The 16,862-nt window shown below is 35.4% G+C and overlaps 1 protein-coding gene across 1 annotated transcript in view; it reads right to left on the bottom strand.

The window, feature by feature from the left end:
* Window positions 1-16,862, bottom strand: part of PCCA (propionyl-CoA carboxylase subunit alpha) — a 356,645-nt gene that overhangs the window by 280,956 nt on the left and 58,827 nt on the right. The window contains exons 5-6 of the mRNA XM_019754213.2: window positions 9,574-9,687; window positions 7,711-7,764 (exon numbers count right to left, since the gene is read on the bottom strand). Coding sequence (XP_019609772.1) covers window positions 7,711-7,764; window positions 9,574-9,687 — 168 coding nt within the window. The remainder of the gene's footprint in view (window positions 1-7,710; window positions 7,765-9,573; window positions 9,688-16,862) is intronic.

Below are 16,862 nucleotides of genomic sequence, written 5' to 3'. Positions count from 1 at the left end.
TTAAAGCAAAAATTATGACATTTTCCCATGGAATTTATAAGATGTGCATGTGAAATATATGTGATAACCATATTATAGGAAATGATGATAAGATAATTTCAAAATTTCTACATTTTCGCTTGAACTGGTATAATATTAACTCTAAGTAGAACACAGAAAGTTAAGGATGCATATTGTAATCCTAGAAATCGCACATTTTTACATTAAAAAATGTAAAAAATAGATACAACAGATAAATTTTAATGGAATTTCAAACATTAAAGTGATCCAAAGAAGACAGGAAAGAAAAACAGAAGAGAAAAATAGGAAACAACCAAAAAACAAACAATAAAAATGGTAGACATAAACCCAGGCACATCAGTAACACTTTATTAAATGTTAACAGATTTTACTGAAATTTCAGTGGTGATGGTTACACAACTCCATAACTATACTAAAATCAGTGAATTATACACTTTAAACAGAGTGTTATGGTATGTGAATTTTATCTTAATAAAGCTATTATTAAAGAAAATAAACAGAGGCAAATGAAAACACAATAGACTAAACACTATAATTAAAAGATACAGATTATCAGAATGATCAAAAAAGCATGACCCAACTACAGGTTAGCTACAAGAGGCATATTTCCAATATAAAGAGTCAGGTGGAGAAGTACATATCATCCAATCAGAAGTACATATCAAGTTCAAGACACTTGAGTCTTTAGAGTCAAACATTAAGCAATTTGTCCAAGATCACTTAGCTACGAAGTGCCAGAGTAAGAATTTTAACTCTGATTCCAGACTGTTAATAACTGCAAGTAGACAGTAAGAAGAGACAGAACGAAAACTAGAGTATAAAATCCAAATTGGGGCAGCCGGATGGCTCAGTTGGTTAGAGCGCGAGGTCTCAACAACAAGGTTGCTGGTTCAATTCCTGCATGGGATGGTGGGCTGCACCCCCTGCAACTAAAGATTGAAAACGGCGACTGGACTTGGAGCTGAGCTGCACCCTCTACAACTAAACTGAAGCTAATGGGAGCTGATGCGCCCTGGAGAAACACACTGTTCCCCAATATTCCCCAATAAAATTTTAAAAAAGAAAAGGAAAGAAATTCTCTGTTAAAAAAATTTTAAATCCAAATTGTTTTAACCTCAATTAAAGGGAAGAAATCCCAGATTCTTAACTTCCCTATTGAAACCACTCCCCAAAACCACACAACTCTAAATGTATTTGCCTTATCTACATCCTTACAAGACTCCCTAAAAAAAATAAAGGAAGATTTTTTTATTTTCAGGTCTCCACTTTAGAGCATGTCTACTCATTGTCATCTTTAAATTCTTCAACAAATATTCTATAAATTGAACTGTAATCCAAAATGCAGGAAAAGAAACATGTCCCCAAACATTTCAAAGGACATTCTGTTAGAAGGGTTTTACGAATTTTCTTTCATAGGTTTTCATAAATTCTTTTGAACATGACATATTTAAGAGTCACAATTAGAAATACATTACAAAAGTATTGTCAAAAGGAAGGGAGTCACCGAACTTTCTCCTCTATATCCAGGGAGACTTCATTAGTTCAACAGAAGAATATTACGAGAGGTAAAAGGTATCAATCAATGACTGAATTCTACAGCTCTACCAGCTCACTCAAGTATTTTATTTATAAAGTCAGCAAATCTAAGTGAAGACAGTTACATTACTGGCATCCAAGATCATGAGATCATAAAAACAAAAGAAATAATTGTTTTAGACTTTAACAATGGTACACCGATAGGGGATAAAAAAAGCAATAGCAAAAATAGGTGCCAGCTAAAGGAATCAATTTTTTTGAAAAACCACTAACAATCCAGTCTAGTTCCAATTCATCTTAGAAGCAGTTTGGAACATTTACTGAACATGGGATTTATAATCATATAGTCATTTTGTTGGACTCTATACTCTCATCTACTAGCTATATGACATCGGGCATGGCATTTATTGTTCTGTTCTATAAAATCAGGAATAAAAATAATGTATCACAGATTCTCATGAAGATTAAATGAGAAAGGGACAAGTGTATCTGTGGGTAGATACTTCGTATCTATTTTTAAGAGCCTGGGGGAAGGGAAAAAAGTTATTTTCTTATAAACAAATAAAACCCAAGTTCAGCAAATAAGAGTACCCTATATAACAAATCTGTAACAAAACTGTAAGCACACGTGTGCTCCAGAGAATGGTAGCAATGGTAGCCTCTAGGGGTTTAAACTGGGGGCTGGGGTCAGAGGTTCACAAATGGAGGAAACCTTATTTTTCAATATACACACATGACTTAAATTTCTTAAAATTTTAGGGTTCTCAAAAATTAAAATTTTTAATTATAAAATCAAAGATCTCTGTCCAAAATGGAAATTCTAATAATTTATGTACTTAAGAAAATTTATGTACTTCAAACTAGTTGTCTACAAAATACATTGTAGTAACACTTCTCAACCTTTATTAAGCTATGACACACATAAAAAAGTCATGCACAAAGCATACTTCCATGAGCTACCCATATTACAGCCTACATTTATAAAATATACAACTCTGGGCTTGCAAGTTCTAAGCCTCTCCTTTTCTCCTACTCAAAAAAATTTTTTTTTTCAAATGAGTAAATACAGTATCACATAAATCATTTTAAATCCACTCTAAACTATTCTAAAAACAAAAACATTGTTAAATAAAATCACTGGTAAACTTGCTAACTTCAGAATTTTAGCATTAGTTACAAAGTACTTAAAACCCACTTCACAACTATAATGACACACCATGGATTACAACCTCATAACTATAGACCAATGACCTAGCAAAAGGCTTTCTTCTGTTAGGTTGGTGCAAAAGTAATTGCGGTTTAAAAAGTGAAAAGCAATTGCAAAAACCGCAGTTACTTTTGCACCAACCTAATAGTTTCTATCCACACAACAGTCACTTTCGTACAAACTGATCATGTGTTGCCTATGTTGCTTATATTACTATTAAAGTGGGAGGAAAGATTTCTATGGGCTTTGGCTATCTTCCCTACAGTTATCTGGTCTTCACTATTCAGCTGCTATTTGAGTGCTGTTTTTCCAATATAGCATTTTTTAAAAGTGCTCTGTACTTACAGTCAGCCATCCTCGGTTAAGTCCTGATTCTGCTACTTTACTAGCATAGTGTGATTGTGGGCAAGTCACTGCACCTGAGTCTCAGTTTTCTTTTTGTTAAACAGAGTTAATATCCAGCTTCAATGGTTGCACGAAATAAATTCATATATGTCAAAGTGTTCTGTAAACTACAGTATCATGCTTATGTACATACCATGTTTCCCCAAAAATAAGACCTAGCCATACAATCAGCTCTAATGCTTAATATAAGACCCGATCTTATTTTACTATAAGACCCGGTATTATATAATATGATATGATATGATATGATATGATATGATATGATATGATATATGATACAGGGTCTTATATTAATTTTTGCTCCAACAGACACACTAGAGCTGATTGTCCAGCTAGGTCTTATTTTCAGGGAAACACAGTAGTAGTATAATTACATCAAATTATTAATTTCCTTAACAGGGAAAAAAATCTATACTCCCAAAATATACATGAAAACTATCAGATAAATTTCCCCAAAACACTAATTTTAACTACCTTATACTCCTAAAATCTCTTCAATAGCTCTAATCATCCAATCAATTAATAATTATTAACACCTATAATGATTAAGGTGATTTGCCAGGCAGTGCCAGACTTTGTGCTAAGTTCCTTATATATGTTGTTTCTAATCTTTATAACAACTCTGCAGGGTAGGTGTCATTCTCTTCATTTGAAAAAATTGAGCTATTTCCAAATTTTGCTATTATAAACAACCTTACAATGAATATTTTCAAAGTATATCTTTACCGGTGAAATTCTTAAGAGTGGAATTGTCAAGTCAAAGAATATATACATTTTGAATTTTGATAGATACTAACAAATTTCTGGCCAAAAAAAGCTGAAATAATTTACACTCCCAAGAAGACACTTTACCTGTACACTTGCCTACACTGGATGTTATAGCTATTTTTTAAATTTTTGTTTAATCCAATGGATAAAAAAATTACATTTTATTGTTTTCACAATAGTTGTATTCCTTATCTTGCAAAAAGTCTCCAACAAAAGGAGATAAAAGAATACATTCATCAAACCTCAGCTTTCTGCTGCAGAGTTCCCTTTTTATACCCTCAACGCTGAGCATTCTGGATAGAACCCACAATCTACATGCATATATACACACACCTTTTAAATACATGGATAAGACACAAACACGAAACGCAAATTATTAAGTCTAACAAAAAATTTCACATAAACTAATTACTGTAACTTATAATGTTGTGCTGCACTAAAATATGATATAATATGGAAAATATATATATAAACCAGAAAGATAACTAGGAATATTATGAAATCCCTTTAAACCAATATCCCCTTTTTCCAGGAGTAGTTTCAACTTTCAAAGCTCTTTCATAAATTCTAAGAATTTCTTTTCTTAATTCTAACAGTCTTCGCAGCCTCTCATCAGGGTTCCTTTACTGCTCAGAATACAAGGAGTCCAGAGAGGAAATACAGAATGAAAAAACTTGGAAATAAAATCTGCTTGCTTGGTACATTAAAATCACTGAAAATTGCTATTCTTTATGAGGATTATTTGTAACTTTGTTAACAGTTCATTTTTGAATTATTTAAGCAAAAACAAACAAGATATGAGTTTATCTTAATAATATACAATAGAGATTGTATGTAATCTGATCTCAGTGTAAATTAAGCATAAAGAATAAAGTCTTGTGAAGGAACTTTACAAAGTTTAGCATTCTTTTACATTTGGTTTATTGTGTACTTTCTAAAGCAAATATATATTATAAATTCAGAAAAAAATTCAACAAATCATTTTTATTCACCATTGTTCACTGAAGACAGTAATATATCACATAAAGCACAAATAGATTTCCTATAAACAAAATAAATATTATGCTGGTCTTTGAACAGCAATAAAAACAACACAATCAGAAATTAATGGGGGGGGAAGCTCCATATTTGATTAAATTTCAAACATAAAGATATATTATTACAATAAAGGCAACTGCATCATATGAAACTTAAAAAAAAAAAAAAAAACTCCATCTTCTACTAATGTTCCTTGTCAAAAGTTTCCACTAACATGGTTATCTATCACCACTATGTTGGAAATCAGGTTTCTAAGAATATATCCAGTTTGGAATAATAACTATCAAACTTCAATGGTTAGTTACCAATCACACAAACAATGTTTATATGACATAAAATCTGTAAACAATTTATTTTCACTGTGTTATTTTCATGAACTTACCATCTATAACCAGATATTCCAACAGGAGCATTTTAAATGGAACACTCCAAGGGTTAAAGACTTTAATGGTGGGAAAATTATATCCCAGATAAGAATCTTGCCATGACGCACCCCCCAAAAAAGCACTAGCTGAATATATTCATAGTAAACAAAAACACACAATTTTTGTGTTTTCTAGTTACAAACAGTCCTTTTTGATAGGCAGAAAGTATTCTTGCAGGTTATTATTTCATAATTCTTCATCTAAAAACATTCATTTAATCCTTCCATAACATTCATTAAACTTACTAGGTAGAAATCGTTAGGATAGCTAACAAAAGGGAAACAAACACTAATAAGACCAAGTCTCTTGTCTCAAGAGGACATTAAAATACAGAAACAATTTTAACATAATATGGAAAGTGGTATACCAAATAAGAAATCTGGGGGGAAAAATTAAATGCTCTCGAAGACAGAGGAAAGGGATTACTTCTCACCCGAAGGATATGGAAAACTGTGCTGGTAGAGGTAACATGAGAATAGTGCCTTTAAGGACACACAGTAATTGGAAATGTGGGAGGAGAGAACAGGTTTGCCCACTGGGGAAAGAGTGATGAAAGGCATGGATAGGAAAGAACCAGCCATGTTTGGGAATAGCATCTAGTCTGGCTTGGCTGAGTCACAGCGCTGATAAAAGGAAATGGAAGAAATAAGATTAGAAAGAAAATCAGTGACAAAGGAAGGTAGTCATACATGCTACACTCTTTTCTCTAACATGAAACCCCTAATGGAAATCATCTTTCTTATCTTCATTTACAGAGAATTTGAACTCCTTCGTAATATTTTCTTTCCTGAATTGAAGTCATTTGTGTACTTGTCTTATTTTCCACAACATGACTACAAGCTTCTCATGAGCAGGACCCACATCTGATTCATTTTTATATACTTCTCAAATGCCCTGAACATAGATACTAAATAAGCATTTTTTAAATGAATGAAAAAATGCATGAATGAATATTTTGACCGTGTCATTTAACGTCTCTGGGACTCAGATACTCATTTATACCAGAAGTTTGCAAACTTTAAGAGCCATACAGTAAGTATTTTCGGCTTCACAAGCCTTTCAGTCTCTGCTACAGCTACACAGCATTGCGGCTGTAGAGCAAAAGCGGCCCCAGACCACACGTATATGAATGAGCATGGCTGTCTGCCAATAAAACTTCATTTACAAACAGGCCCACGGATCATAGTTCAGAGACTCCTCACCTATAAAAACTTAAATTTAACGCAGTATATTGTACAAATACATTTAAATGTAAGTATTATATGCAAATCTGTTTCTTACATAATGACAAAACCTCAGCCAAAAATTTCAGACAAGAAGATAAAAAATAAAAAAGGGTGTAAATAGGAAAATGTGAATATAAGGCATAAAACCTGGTAAATTTGGACCATTGGATAGTTCCATCAAATCCACCTTCTCCCGACACTTGTTACTATCACCATCTGTGTGATCTTAAATCACACCCTCTTTAGGCCTTAATTTTTAATCTATAAAATAAATTGGTTAGAATAGATAATTCTAAGCTAGAACTCTATGATCTTAAGAATTGTTCCAAAATTAAATTTACAGATTTTGACTGGAAATTTTACCTAGAAAATTATATTCATAAATAATTTTGAATCCATACCAGAACAAAATACACCACCAGAAACAAAGTATAACATACTAGAATAATAAATTAAGATAACTTAATACCTAGGACAATTGATCTAATGAGCTTTTGGACACATTATTCATAATCATATTTTAGTACCTGAAAACTAAGGTTTCAGTACTAAACACGCCTGGAAAATCAGTTTAATAGCAAATAAGGTTAATTCACCTAACTAGAATTGTGCTATCAGAAGAATACTCAGATTGTTTTAAAAAAATAAATAAATACTTTTCCCAAAATAGAGAAGGTAGAAAGATTTGATATTAAATGTCACCATATGCCATTAAAAAGAAAAAGTAAAATCTTACTTCTGGCTTCACATGCCTTGCCCATGGTATAATAATTAATAAATCACTGGACTCACTGATATATTTAGTTAAAAATCTGAAGTTTACAAATTTAAAAGTCAAAGTCCATGCAATATTTAACAAACTAGCTGTCACTCATTAGGTGTAATGGCAATTTTATAACTTTTCCATTTTTACTTTTCAAATCAAGATAGGTAACAGAATAAAAACTCTGCTCTTTTCACAAACTATTTTCAAAGAATTGTTGGGTCAATTAAAATTCTACAATTCATCACTACTCACATTTACAAAAGCAACACAATTATACGGCTTTCTGAACTATAAGTTAACAGTTCATTACAAACTTACCAAACATTTGGCAAATTCTTTGTTTTCTGAAAGAAATCCATAACCTGGATGTACCTTAGAAATGAAAACAAAAAACACTTTTAATTTTACCATATTGCAAAATTTTGATAAGCAAAATATAAAGTGTATTAATGTGTTTATTGTTCAAGGCCCTGAGTAAGGTTACTTCTCTTACATACTGGTCAGCTCCAACTCACATTCGTAAGTACAAAGTCAAATTCCAAGAAACTGCCTATTTTACCCTCACTTCAGATACACTATCTATGTCCTAACTGTAGTCAGGGCCATCTACCTACACATCTTCCCATCCACCTGCATATGACTACACTATTTGAAATAACTCAAACTCTGTTTATGGGGACTAACTATGGCCACAAGTTTGGAGAATTTTCTAATGGCTGGTGGGTCAAAGAATTATGTTAATGGAAACGCTTTGAGAGACAGATTAAAAAACAAAAAACTCAATTCCCCTTCTTTACAGTACCAGGTACTGCTACTTTCCAAAACCCTGGCCACTAAGCCAACTAACATCTTATTCCTGATGACATGAATGTACTCAGCCACTACCCAATGAGCAGTTGCTGTCAAATCTAACTAAAATGAAAGTTTAGTTTTACTTTTTTTTTGTACTCTGAATTTTTTTCCTTCTAATGTTTACTCTTCTTTCCCTCCTCACCCTACTTAGCCATTCACAGCCTCTTTATGCTATGCTGTGCAAGCCACACCACTACAATCTAAATTCTACCACCCTGCTCTAATCAAGTAATTTTTGATTCTACCACAGGTGGCCAAACATAAATTTAGCCACTCTATGATCAGTCAGTATTAAATATATTTCCAGTAGAAATTCTGCTTTAAGGAAAGTCAAATTTCTGGAGAGGCCAGTGTAGTAATCTAGAAGTAGCTACATCCAAGATTTTTTAAAACTAAACCAAACTTTACAAACATGGTACAGAATAATGTAAACTACCACAGCACAGGATGAATTTCACTCCATCAATCTTATTTTATATAAATGTTCAACTAAAGATTGCATTCTGACAAGCTATAGTTAAAAGGTTAAGAGCTTTACCTTCATTAACTCTGCTAATAAACTGTAAACATCTATAATGCGGATTCATGAATTCAGTTTTTTATTTAAACATGCATCTTACTAAAACATTTCTTTCAAAAGAAAGTAAACACTAACTGAAGCACTCCAGGCTAATTGCTGGTGTTGGCTGCTTCCATCCAATTTTAGAGATAACTTTGCATAGTTTTTAACATTATATGTAATTGGTTCTCTGATACTAACACACACACACACACACACACACACACACACACACACACACTTCATTCAAACAGAATTGGGGGTGGGGAGAATTATTGATTTCTCCATGTAAGTTATCTATTGATATGATTAAACTAATTACCAATTACATTGTTTATATTTCTGGAAGTACAACTGGGTGTACATAATTTTTAAGTGATTAAAACAGAATTTTAACTAGGTTCTTTTAAGTCTTGTTTATAATACAGAATTTTTTTTAATGCTATTATTACACTGAAAGGGTTAATACTCAAAACTAATTGGGATTTCTTCTTATTTTTTTTCCTAGCAAATTTGGAAATGAACTGAAACCGCTCCCTGGTGTGAAAGCTGAATCCAGCAGCCACCTGCAGGATCAGCCACCAACACTGCCAGATGCTACAAAGCCTTTGATTTCCAGTAACGAATTCGGCCACATTTAACTCATGTGACATGAACTAACGGCAACAGCATTTTCAATCGTTCTTTTTTTTTTTCCTTTTAATACAAACTCTAGCTTTCTGCTCATTACATATGAAACAGCTGCAGCAGATAGATTCATTCAGACTCACAGCTTGGGACCTGGTTTTCTTAATGGCTTCCATGATGGCATCCATGTTGAGGTAGCTTTTACTGGTGGGAGCTGGGCCAACACAGACAGCCTCATCCGCCATTTTCACATGAACCTAAAGAGACAAATCTCTGTATTAATAGATGCTCCCAGCAAAAAGAACTGCCATCATCTACAAATATACACAAAATTGCAAATCTGATAGTTTCACATATCATTGATGCAGTCAGATCTCTTTTTGAATATACACTAAAAAATAACAATGGAACAAATAAGCTGAGGAACTATATTAACCATGATTTCATTTATTACAAGCCTAATCCATTGTCTGACCAAACAATTTCCATAATATTCTCTACCAATTTGATTAAGTTAAATCACAGCAAATGACTTTAGCCTCTTATTGGGTTCCACTATACATAAATTTTATATCAAAACTACCCTGTTACATGTAGCCAGGGGAGCCCAATATTTCAATAGCAAGCACTCATCCCAGTTCTAGCAAGCTCTCCAGAAAGTGGGGATAATTAGAGGGATTGAATGAAGGGATTCAGTGAATGTCCCTGCACAGCATCAGGTTAGCACCAGGCACAAATTAAAGCCCAGGACTAAAGAGTCCAATATCACTACGAATGAACCAGAAAATCTTGAGAACCATTTAAATACTCTCACATTTGATCCTCATCCATTTTATCTTTATTGCTAAAAGAACTGATATATGCATTAAGTCATAAACCTACTCAAAACTCAGGTACACATGGTCCATTTGAAGACTATGCACTGTAAAACGTTTGAAATCTATTTCTGTTTAACAGAGGCTGCTCATTCAATACCGAAAAGAATGTTTACTTCTAAAAGAAATCTATTCTTTTAAAATGATGAAGGGATTCATATACAAGATGTGACCAAACAATATGATGAATGTTTAAATTTTAAAAATGTATTACAGTAAAGGACACATTGCCATTAATCCCCCTCAAAATACTGCCCCTTGCTTCAAACACACTTATCCCATTGTGTTTGCCACTTTCTGATGCAGTTCTGGAAGTAATCTTTCGTGAGTGTCTTTAGTTGTACTGTCATGACTGCCTCCATGTCCTGAATCTTTTTGCCTTTGGGGAAGAGCCAGAAGTCGCACGGTGCCAGATCCAGTAAATAAGGTGGATGAGGACATATCGTAATGTTTTTATCTGACAGAAATTGCCATATACCAGAAGCGATGTATAACACAGAGTGTTGTCATGATGGAGGATGATTACGACACACTTTAAAACACACCTTCGCTCAACCGTAGCTCACACCCAACTGACTGCTCCGAACAAGGTGAAACTTGTCACACACTCTTACTAAGGTTCAACACCATCGCTTCCCATATTGAAGATCCCTCCCTGCCTTTCTGTTGGATGGCACTCAGCTGCAGGATTCACCATATTTTGTGATCACAATAGAAAGGCTCCGTGTAACACACTCATTGCTTCTGGTACGGAAATTTCTGTCAATATTAATAAAAATATTATGGTGTGTTCTCATCCACCTTATTCACTGGATCTGGCACCGTGTGACTTTTGGCTCTTCCTCAAAGTCAAAATGACCATGGAAGGTAAACGTTTTGAATCGATTCAGGACATCGAAGCAGTGACGACAGTGCAACTAAAGCCAAACACAAAAGAGGACTTCCAGAACTTCTCCAGAAAGTGGCAAGAATGATGGGATAAATCTGCTCAAAGCAAAGGGGAGTATTTTGAGGGGGATTAACGGCAATGTGTCTTTTACTGCAGATTTTTTTTATTTAAACATTCACTGTATTGTTGGATCACACCTCGTATTTTTGAAATGGCTTTTCTTAACAGTTTTCCTATTTAAGGAACTCCCAATCAGTATAAATTTGTTTTACAAGACAAATATAAAAACTGGAGCACATACATATACCTGGACATTTTTGACCCACCCCACTTCCTCACCAAAAGTCAAAGGTGGCAAAAGCTTTTGTGTTATTGCTAAGTGACATTTTATGCTGTGAAGTAATGTTTTAAGAAATACTTCGTTTTAAAAGTGATCTACAAAAAAGTAAACCAAGAGAGTCATCTTTTAGAAAGCCAAGTTCTCTTTATCAATTCAATATATATTTTCAATTCAGTAAAAATTTTATTGTGTATTAAAAGGTAAAAGATACTTGTCAGACGGATTTGACGATCAATATCTTACTATATAATAAAATACTCAAATACATACACTCTATAATTTCTTTTAAAAAACCCACTTCAAGGAAAGGCAGCCGTGCTCACAGTGGGATCCTAAACATTCCTATGTTCAAAGCAAGGCTCTCCTCATGGTTGTCTGTGCACTGCTAGTCCCAACCTCACGTTGCTCTTCTTCCCTCCGACCAGAATGCCCCCTCCTCTATTACCCTCTGCCTAGTTCACATCCTATTATTAGCAGTTTTGTTGCTATAATTGTGGTTGTGGGATTTTGTGTGTGTTTTTTTTTCTTTTTTGGGGGGGGGTCCTGTAAGAAAGAAACTGACTACTGAACAATCCTTTAAAAAGAATACATTAACATTAAAGTATTTAAAGTTAAATTCACACTTATTCTGTATGTATTTTATTTCCCTCCAGATATTACCCATTATTAAAGATGTACTTAAAGTTTCACTTCTGTTACTAGTTCATTCCCAAGTACTTCAGCTTCATCTCCTTTAATCTGAAATCCAACAGTACTTAGTGCAAAATTTGGAATTTAATCACATCCTGCCCAGCAATGTCATTTAGACTGCTTTACAAATTGTCTGTTACAATTTATACATGCTCCTCCACCATATCATGGTGTCCTACGAGGCAGAGGTCGTATCTTAAATTCCTTTTTTTCAATCTCCCCCAGAAGAGTGTGTCATGCGGGGCGACCTTGGGGGTCTCTGGTCCCGCTCCCCACAAGAGAACGCAGGACATGGTGAGGCCAAAAAGGAACACCCACGGAGCCATAGATGGGGGAGTCATACCACTATATTCTCGCTGGCAGCATCCGCCTCTCTGCAATCTGCTCTTGCTAGCCCAGCCACCATCTTCTTGCTAGCCCCCATTCTTTTCTCTTCTCTCTGCTAGCACAGCCACAGCAGTTATATTAGTGGCCAATGGCTCACTGGTTACAGCTGACGGCCAACTAGCCACAGCTGATGGCCATCCAATCACATTGATGGCCATTTACTAACTGAGCCAGCACCTGTCTATGTGAGGCCGAGAGCCTGGAAACTGCTTTCTGGGGCTCTGTCCCCACAAGTGTTATGGTCTAAAAGCTTGTTAATGCATATGTATACTTGGATACCAATTTACTTAACAACTTTCATTGTTAAGCCATTGTCTTTGTGGTAAAAGTCTAACTACACGAAATAAAATCTTCTCCAATATTAGCAATACATATGAGAACTAAAAGTTGTATGGGGGGAAGAAACTAAAAGATGTACACGTGCATACATATGTATATATTTATACATCAAAAATTTCTATAATAAACATGCATCAAAAAGCAAAAAGGAGGGCCGGCCCGGTGGCTCAGGCGGTTAGAGCTCCGTGTTCCTAACTCCGAAGGCTGCCGGTTCGATTACCACATGGGCCAGTGGGCTCTCAACCACAAGGTTGCCAGTTCAATTCCTCGACTCCCGCAAGGGATGGTGGGCAGCGCCCCCTGCAACTAAAATTGAACACGGCACCTTGAGCTGAGCTGCCGCTGAGCTCCTGGATGGCTCAGTTGGATGGAGCATGTCCCATCAACCACAAGGTTGCCGGTTCAACTCCCGCAAGGGATGGTGGGCTGTGCCCCTGCAACTAGAAAACGGCAACTGGACCTGGAGCTGAGCTGTGCCCTCCACAACTAAGACTGAAAGGACCACAACTTGAAGCTGAACGGCACCCTCCACAACTAAGATTGAAAGGACAACAACTTGACTTGGAAAAAAGTCCTGAAGTACACACTGTTCCCCAATAAAGTCCTGTTCCCCTTCCCCAATAAAATAAAATAAAAAAAAGTAAAAAGGAGGGGAATCTTAATAGTATTTTGATTTATTTACTTTCAATCTTTTCTCTAAATATACTTTTGTAACCATACTGCATACATAATTTTGTATCCTTTTGTTTTTTGTTTGTTTTTTTTAAATATTTTTGTATTTAGTATATTTCACACAGTTAACATGTTGGTTTTTTGTGTGTGTGGTTTTTTTTGGTTTTGTTTGTTTGTTTGTTTGTTTTAAAGATTTTATTGGGGAAGGGGAACAGGACTTTATTGGGGAACAGTGTGCACTTCCAGGCCTTTTTTCCAAGTCAAGTTGTTGTCCTTTCAATCTCAGTTGTGGAGGGTGCTGTTCAGCTTCAAGTTGTTGTTCTTTCAGTCTTAGTTGTGGAGGGCACAGCTCAGCTCCAGGTCCAGTTGCCGTTGCTAGTTGCAGGGGGCGCTGCCCACCATCCCTTGCGGGAGTCGAACCGGCAACCTTGTGGTTGAGAGAATGCGCTCCAACCAACTGAGCCATCTGGGAGCTCAGCGGCAGCTCAGCTCAAGGTGCCCTGTTCAATTTTAGTTGCAGGGGGCGCTGCCCACCATCCCTTGTGGGAGTCGAGGAATTGAACTGGCAACCTTGTGGTTGAGAGCCCATGCTCCAACCAACAACTGAGCCATCCGGGAGGCAGCTCAGCTCAAGGTGCCGTGTTCAATCTTAGTTGCAGGGGGCAGGGCCCACCATCCCTTGCGGGACTCAAGGAGTTGAACTGGCAACCTTGTGGTTGAGAGCCCAGTGGCCCATGTGGGAATCGAACCGGCAGCCTTCGGAGTTAGGAGCACGGAGCTCTAACCGCCTGAGCCACAGGGCCGGCCCCTCCTTTTGTTTTTTAACTAACATAATAGTTTTCCTATATTATCACAAACTGTTCGTAATCATACTGAAAATTTAGCTGAAAGCCTAACATATTTTAGCAGATGATTAATATTAGTTGAATAAATATTCAAATAAATTATACATATACAGCAGGTCAAGACTGCTTATGGACTTCACAAAGAAAAGTAAAATACATGGTGTTTCTAAAGAATCAGTTGGTTTCTTTTCTTCTATTTCTCAGAAACAAACCTTACTTTAGGGTAGAAGGGCTAGCGCAGGGTCAGCACCAGCAAAAGTGCTGGGCAAAGCCATGTGAAAGAGAAAACTAGCATCCTCTGTTTCCTCAGTTCCCAAGGAGATATGTATGAGTCAACTAGGAAAGGACAGTTTAAAAACTTTTGAAACTCAATTTCAATTTTGTTGTTATTGTTGTACTAAATGTGTGAGGTGCTTTCTTTGATTTAATAATATAGAACAACCTATTCAAGCAGTACAGATGCACTTCTGAAGAATGTCTTACTTGACTAAGCTGACTAGATATATTTACGTTTCTAACCTTGCAACATCTTGAAAAATATAAATTCCTTTCTATACAATTCAATAGTATATACACACCATGGAAAGTTTAAATTGAGGTAAACTCATCAACTGACTAGCATATTGCTAACTACAGTTTCAAAAAGAAAAAAAGATTTTAAGTACTAAGATTCTCAGTAGAGCAGTCAAATCTTCATAAACTTTTACACTAGAAAAGTTCCTAATAAAAGTTTCTAAAAATTATCAGTTTCCTCCACAATCGTTTAGTTTTATATTTTGAATTTTTGTATTCTTTATAGAGAAGAAAATTCCTTGTATCAGCCTATCATCTTACAAATAATGATCAGAACAAATGGTGTAATTTTCAACTTACAAGACTGAAAAAAATTATCTTCTTTATTGACTTCTTTAAAATGAATGCACACACTTGGCTATAGATAGGTTAAAAATTGTGCCAGAATTCAAAACTATGAATTTGTGCAAAATTCCTATTAGTCCATCAGATGCCGTTAGAAATATTCTGCTTAGTCCCTATCCTTATGAAATATATTGCATCTTAGTGTTAAACAGTAGACTAACCTAGATCTGAGTGAAAGCTTTTAAATACCTTCTAAACTAGTACAAATTATAAAAGACAAGGAAGAAAAGCAGCTTTAAAGATATTTTTTCATACTGGAACGTTTTTTTGGAAACCTAACATTTCAACAAGACCTGCACTGACATGGGCATTATTTACCATGACCATGAATACTTGGGTTTTCCTTCTGATAATCCTTCAATGCAAGCACTAGGTAGAACACTAAGGATGACATAATTAGATGTGCTCCTTGCCGGAACACAGCAATGCCTCACAAAGTCTGGCCAGACTTCAGTACCCACTGAATCTAACCAAATTCTCTAACATTACCAACAAACAAAAATCACCCTTAAAGACTGAAAAGTTAAAGAAAGGAATGTCAACTGTATCAATCTTAATTTGAAGAATTGGAGAGAAAAAAAATCCGTTTCAAACAACCATATAAAATTCTGTTTCTAAGAGGAAAAAAGAAAACCCATCTCTCTATTTTATACAAAATGTCTAAAGTCCAAAGAGACTAATACAAATGTCAACAGGCTAGCATTCTGGCACATGCATTCTAGAAAGACAATTTGATCCCTAGAAAATGATTTTTTAAAGTCAGTAAATATTACATTCACTTTTATTTCATTTTGTAAAATTGCATGTGTAGCACGACATGTTTATTCACAATTTTTAGATGGCAGAATTAATGACTTTACTATTTTTCTTCTATTACAATTTACATAATTTTCAAAGCAGTAAGACCAAAAACTAAAAATTACAGGGGAAAAAAAAATGGTTTTTGTTTCAAAACTCCCAATCCATTTTCTACAATCTGTTTTTTTGGTTTTTTTGTTGTTGTTTTTAACGGTACAGTTGAGGATCTGGGAATAGAATTTTTGTGTGTTTTTTTTTTACTTTTTATTGCGGAATATTAGGGAACAGTGTTTCTCCAGGGCCCATCAGCTCCAAGTAGTTGTCCTTCAATCTAGTTGTGGAGGGCGCAGCTCAGCTCCAAGTCCAGGCACCGTTTTCAATCTTAGTTGCAAGGGGCACAGCACACCATCCCATGCAGGAATTGAACTGGCAACCTTGTTGTTGAGAGCTCACACTCTAACCAACTGAGCCATCTGGCCATCCCTCCGGAAGCTCATTGTCTTCAATCTAGATGTGGAGGGCACAGCTCACTGGCCCATGTGGGAATCGAACCGGCAACCCTGTTGTTCAGAGCTTGCGCTCTAACCAACTGAGCCATCCGGCCGCCCTATAATCTGGATTTTATATCACAAAATGGAACTGACCCTGACTCAATCCTGGAACTGAAACAAAGTTTTGT

This window comes from Rhinolophus sinicus, linkage group LG04, assembly GCF_036562045.2.
Source record: "Rhinolophus sinicus isolate RSC01 linkage group LG04, ASM3656204v1, whole genome shotgun sequence".
In the NCBI taxonomy this organism is placed as follows: Eukaryota; Metazoa; Chordata; class Mammalia; order Chiroptera; family Rhinolophidae; genus Rhinolophus; species Rhinolophus sinicus.
This window is presented reverse-complemented; position numbering and strand designations above follow the sequence as displayed.